Below are 6,000 nucleotides of genomic sequence, written 5' to 3' on the forward strand. Positions count from 1 at the left end.
GAAATTATTTTTCCTGTTAATACTGTCAGGTATAAGGAAATAGAATCTGGAGTAGAGACAGCATTTCATGACTACTGACCAAAACTCTTCAGCTTCTTTGACTATAGGAGGTCTTTCTTTTTTTTTCAGACAGTTTTTTTTTTTTTTAACCAAACGTCATCCAATCAAGTTTGTGGCTTGTGACCAGGATTTTTTCAAAGGACAAGAAGAGAAAATAGACTGTATCAAACAATACACCAAGTAAGGATAGGTTTTGTTTTAGAAAACTGTTTTCAGTTACGTGTTTGTATGTAAGTGTATCTTGAATTGCTATGTAAAAACGTGAGCTTTCTTAGTCTGTGGATTACAGTAAACCAATAGTGTGAAAGCCATTGTTCTGGGAGACAGGCCTATTAATCAGGCCTGTCCTACGCTTATAAAGGGGGCTGGTGTTTATCTGAATGGAAGCAAACATGGCTGCTAAACTAGCAATGAAGGATTTAAACTATTTGTTTTGGGGAAAAAATTTACATATATGTGTGTGTGTACATGTGTGTGTTACACTCAAGTAAGAATCTCTCAATCAGCTAGGAAGATACAACTTCCCATATAAAATTAGAAATAGGAAGGGGAAAAGGAAGAAAGGGAGGAAAGAAAGAAAAGTGTAATAAAAAAATTGAGGAATCTGTTAAACTTGAGGAACTCTTAGGATGTACATTTCTACCTAAAAAAAGTTCAGAAGACAGACGAAAAAGGGCAGAGAAGTACTTATTCCCAAGTGGAGAATATCTTCTTGATGAAACTGAAGTGGGTCCTGAGTAGCAGGGCCTGCTGTCAGGGGCTTGAATAGGTCTTCTGACTAATAGGAATGATAACTAACATCTATTAAATGCCACTTTATAATTTCCAGCTGATTTAAACTTCACAACTTTATGAGGTAGGCCCTAACATTTCTCCTGCAAAGGGGCTGGGGGTGGCACAGGCAGTTGCATGGGTGGGCAGGGAGAGCAGGTTAAATTCCAGAAACATTTAAAACAGTTGTCAGAGGCTGGGCACGTGGCTCACGCCTGTAATCCCAGCACTTTGGGAGGCCGAGGTGGGTGGATCACGAGGTCAGGAGATTGAGACCATCCTGGCCAACATGGTGAAACCCTGTCTCTACTAAAATACAAAAAATTAGCTGGGTCTGGTGGTGCACACCTGTAGGCCCAGCTACTCAGTACGCTGAGGCAGGGGAATCACTTGAACCTGGGAGGCAGAGGTTGCAGTGAGCCGAGATCACACCACTGCACTCCAGCCTGGTGACAGAGCAAGACTCCGTCCAAAACAAACAAATAAACTAAAAAAAAAAAAAAAAAAAACGAACAGTTGTCAGAAAACATTCCTAGTCATGGGTATTAGAGTATGGAACTTTTCCCCCTAAGGTCCTAGTATCTAGCAATTCTAATCAGTATATAGACCAGTCCAAAATGGACAAGTAATCAAATTACTTACATTTTTCTTTGTCAAAACCAACATAACAGATATTTTGCTTTTTATTCTGGGAATGGCAAGTTAGTAGACATGTCATCCTTATGTGATTTTAGTCCTGCATTTTTTTGGCATTATTAAATGTAATAATTCACATTGAATTAATATTAATACTAATGATAAATCAAATCTGATGACAGTAGGATTTTTAAATTGTATTAAAATTAGCAGGTCTTCTCATTTCAGTCTCTTTGCTTCAGCAGTATGTGATAAGAATTTTGACTAAAGACCTTTCTCTCTATGCTTTATATATTCTTGGTAAATTATGATTTCCACTAATCTTATTCCCTGTGGATAGGTAATTCTTTTTCAAGGCTGATGTATAACTACTTTTTTAAAGAGATGTAGAATGACCAAACCGAATAACTTCATTACTTTTCAAAAAAGCAACATTGATCTCACTTTTCAATGTTTTAAGTGCACCACACAAGGCAAATACTTCCCAGTGAGAAAAAGAAGACAAGGTGCAGTTTTTCAGAAAATGCTATTACATAGGCTTAGTCTGATGTGAGTCTTCCTCGGAAGCACCAAAGTCCTGAGGTTCAAACAAATCAGGAGAAATAATTTTGCGTTTCTGGACCAGGGCACAATTCTGCTTTAATCACTGCGCTGGCATTAGTGGGACTTTTACTATTATTTTTAAATGTTAAACCATTTTACTGCCCTATTCCTAAAGCCTTTAGCCAAACATTGTAAGGGCAGCCTGGACTCAAAGTTGGGGAGTGAGGTTGGATCAAAGTTCAACATCGAACTAAGTTAAGACCTTTGGATTAGAAAGTCGACCTGCAAAGCCAAAGTTGCAAGTAAGCAGGAGGACTCTGCATGAAGGAACAGGTCAAGGCCAACTCCCTGAGTGCTGATCTGTCTCAGCCTCAGTTTCTTTATCAGCAAAACGGGGACGAGAGTTCTCTACGAAGATTAACCAAGCTAATCTAGGTTAAAAAAAAAAAAAGAAAGAAAGAAAAGAAAAGAAAGAAAAAGAAAAAAAAGGGCTCCTGGCATGTACCAGTTGCTCAACTCGGAGTGTCCTTCTCGGTTTAAACCAGCGGGGGAGAGTCAAGGCCTCCGGAGCCGGAGGGCGGGTAAGGCCCGCACGGTCCCCGGGCTGGAGGCGACCGAGCACGTTACCTGATCGCGTTGACCGGCGGGTTTCGGAGGCGGATCAGCGCCAAGGCGTTGTGCAGCCGCGTATACTCGGCCATGTTTCTTCTATTACCGAGGGCACCTCTGCCTCTCGCCGCCAGGCAAAGCCACTTTTCCGGGCGCGCCCGGCCGCCCCCAGAGGAGGGACGCCGACTGGGCCAATGCGAGCCGGGGCGCCGCCTCCCGCCGCGCCTCTTCCCACCCAGCCCTCCTCTACAGAGACCCCACCCCGCGCTCTCCAGACGCTTGTCGCTTTCTCTTGATTGACTCCCAAGCTGCTCCCACCACAAGGTACAGCAAGGAGAATGATGGAAACAGGTGTAATTGCCGGCAAGTGGAAGTTTGCAACCCCTTGGCCCATAGGGGCTGGCTACTGAGGACAAGTTCTGAGTTCGCTGAGTCGGGCAAGCTGTCCGCATCGCGGTATTCATCTTCATGATCTTTCTGAACCAGGGACAGATACCTGGGGCCCTGACAGTTATGTGATATTGATACACATCTGGAACACATAAAATACACATTGTTCATTTCACCTAAATGAGTAGGGTACTAATGAAACAGCCTTTGCAAAAATTCTAACACTGAGAAAATTATGGCAGTGAAAGAGATCTGATTTAACCAACTCCATCTTGCCTTTAGCTGCCCTTAATTATTCCTGAGCTCAGGCCAAGTTAACTTCGGGAGACATTTAGTTTATAGTTTAAATGATAATAGCTATTCCCCAAAACTCGACTGCCTTTGTAAAGCTAACTGAGAGACCACCAGGCTAGGAGGATAGAGGAGTGTGAATTCTGTCTGCTAAGGTGTAGACAGAGACCATTGCCAGCAATTACTCCGGAGGCCACCAAACAGACAACCCCCATTTACTCCTGCAGATAACATCGCTATTGTAGAACCTAAGTTTGGCCTTTTGAGGCATTTTTTCAGGATTTTTGCATGCCTGACACTGATGGCTCCACCTGGACCAGTCCACCTCTCCTGTGGCCCCACCCATAAGCAACTCAGCACAAGAGGATAACTTCAACCCCCTATGATTTCATTTCCAACCCAGTCAGCACTTTCCATACTCTAGCCCCTGCCCACCAAACTACCTTTGAAAAACCCCTAACCTACTAGCCTTCGATGAGATTGATTTGAGTAATAACTCCATCTCCCATGTGGCGTGGCCAGCCTCACATCAATTAAATTCTTTCCTTATTGCAATACTGTAGACTTCCTGAATTGATTTTGTTTGTGCAGCAGGCAGGAAGAACTCATCCAGTGATTAACATCAACTAAATACTTATATAACATTGTTACTAGAGGAGGGTCTGGACTGCAAGTTGTCCAGGTTCTTGGTGTTTTGAACAAAGAATTGGACAAAACACACAAACAAAGCAAGGAAAAAACAAAGCAACAGAAGCGTATATTTATTGAAAACGAAAAGACACTCCACAGGGTGGGAGTGGGCTGGAGAAAGAGGTTCAAGGGACCTTGTTACAGAATTTTCTGGGGTTTCAATACCCTCTAGAGGTTTCCCATTAGTTACTGGGTGTACGCCCTATGTAAATGAAGAGGACCAAGTAAAGTTTCAAAGTCATTTACTCAGTGTACACCCTATGTAAATGAAGAGAATATTTCCTGTCATAGCTGAAGTGTTTCCATCATTTGATTTAGTTCTAGGAAGTCTTTATGTTCCCTGCCTCCAGGCCATATTCTCCTGCCTCAACATCACTTTTTTTTTTTTTTTTTTTGAGACAGAATCTCGCTCTGTCACCCAGCCTGGAGTACAGTGGCGCGATCTTGGCTCACTGCAAGCTCCGCCTCCCAGATTCATGCCATTCTCCTGCGTCAACCTCCTGAGTAGCTGGGACTACAGGCGCCTGCCACCATGCCTGGCTACTTTTTGTATTTTTCGTAGAGATGGGGTTTCACCGTGTTAGCCAGGATGGTCTTGATCTCCTGACCTTGTGATCCGCCCGCCTCAGCCTCCCAAAGTGCTGGGATTACAGTTGTGAGCCACCGCACCTGGCCCTCAACATCATTTTTATTTGTCTTACAATCACATGCAACTAGTGAAACTGTTATGGGTGGAGGGTGTCCAGGTTCTTGGCGTTTTGACCAAAGAATTGAAAATGCAAAAACACGGCTGGGTGCGGTGGCTCAAGCCTGTAATCCCAGCACTTTGGGAGGCCGAGACGGGCAGATCACAAGGTCAGGAGATCAAGACCATCCTGGCTAACACGGTGAAACCCCGTCTCTACTAAAAACAACAAAAAACTAGCCAGGCGAGGTGGCGGGCGCCTGTAGTCCCAGCTACTCAGGAGGCTGAGGCAGGAGAATGGCGTGAACCCGGGAGGCAGAGCTTGCAGTGAGCTGAGATCCGGCCACTGCACTCCAGCCCGGGCAACAGAGCGAGACTCCGTATCAAAAAAAAAAAAAAAAAAAAAAAAAGAAAATGCAAAAACAAAACAAGGAAAGAATGAAGTAACAAAAGTGGAGATTTATTGAAAATGAAAACACACTCCACAGGGTGGGAGCAGGCCTGAGCAAGTGGCTCAGTGGCCCAGTTACAGAATTTTCTGGGATTTCAATACCCTCTAGAATTTTCCATTAGTTACTTGGTGTATGCCCTATGTGAATAAAGGATGATGGTTGGATGTGGTGGCTCACACCTGTAATCCCACCACTTTGGGAGGCCAATGTGGGCAGATCACGAGTTCAGGAGTTCGAGACCAGCCTGACCAACATGGTGAAACCCCATCTCTAATAAAAATACAAAAATTAGCCCGGCATGGTGCCTGTAATTCTAGCTACTCAGGAGGCTGAGGCAAGAGAATCACTTGAACCCAGGAGGGGGAGGTTGCGGTAAGCTGAGATTGTACCACTGCTCTCCAGCCTGACAACAGAGCAAGACTCCATCTCAAAAAAAAAAAAGAAAAAAGAAAAAAGAAAAAAGAAAAAGAAAAGAAAACGACAGTTTAAATGTTTAAATGGCCCATCAGGTAGCCAAATATACCTGAAGCTTTGATTGTAAACCGAACATTGATTATAAACTATTTTAGCAATTTATAAGTCGGCACACCAATATATATTTAATCTGGATCATTTTGTCTTTTCCATGATGAGTCATGGAATGCAGAAACTTTAATAACAAAAGCTTTAAGGACTCAGGAAGAACAAGGTGGCCATCTTGGTTCTCCATGAGTCCATACTTAACACTAGACTTATGTCCTCTTGAATACCAGTTGTTTCTCCAATTTAGGTGCATAGCACTGATAACTAATGGGTTTTCATAGCTAATTTGACTTAGACCATGGAGTTCAAATGACTTTAAACAGTGATAGTTAAAAACACTATTGACAAGGA

General features: G+C 43.2%; 1 protein-coding gene across 5 annotated transcripts in view; it reads right to left on the reverse strand.

Moving 5' to 3' along the window:
* Positions 1–2,738, reverse strand: part of EHHADH (enoyl-CoA hydratase and 3-hydroxyacyl CoA dehydrogenase) — a 70,453-nt gene extending 67,715 nt beyond the window's left edge. For all 5 annotated transcript variants that reach the window (XM_074031585.1, XM_045386529.2, XM_045386527.2 and 2 more), the window contains exon 1: positions 2,638–2,738. Coding sequence is in view for 2 of the 5 variants with exons in the window: in XM_045386527.2 (XP_045242462.1) it covers positions 2,638–2,711 (74 nt within the window). In the remaining 3 variants the exon portion in view is untranslated. The remainder of the gene's footprint in view (positions 1–2,637) is intronic.
* Between the last annotated feature and the right edge of the window lie 3,262 nt (positions 2,739–6,000).

This window comes from Macaca fascicularis, chromosome 2, assembly GCF_037993035.2.
Source record: "Macaca fascicularis isolate 582-1 chromosome 2, T2T-MFA8v1.1".
Classification (NCBI taxonomy): Eukaryota; Metazoa; Chordata; class Mammalia; order Primates; family Cercopithecidae; genus Macaca; species Macaca fascicularis.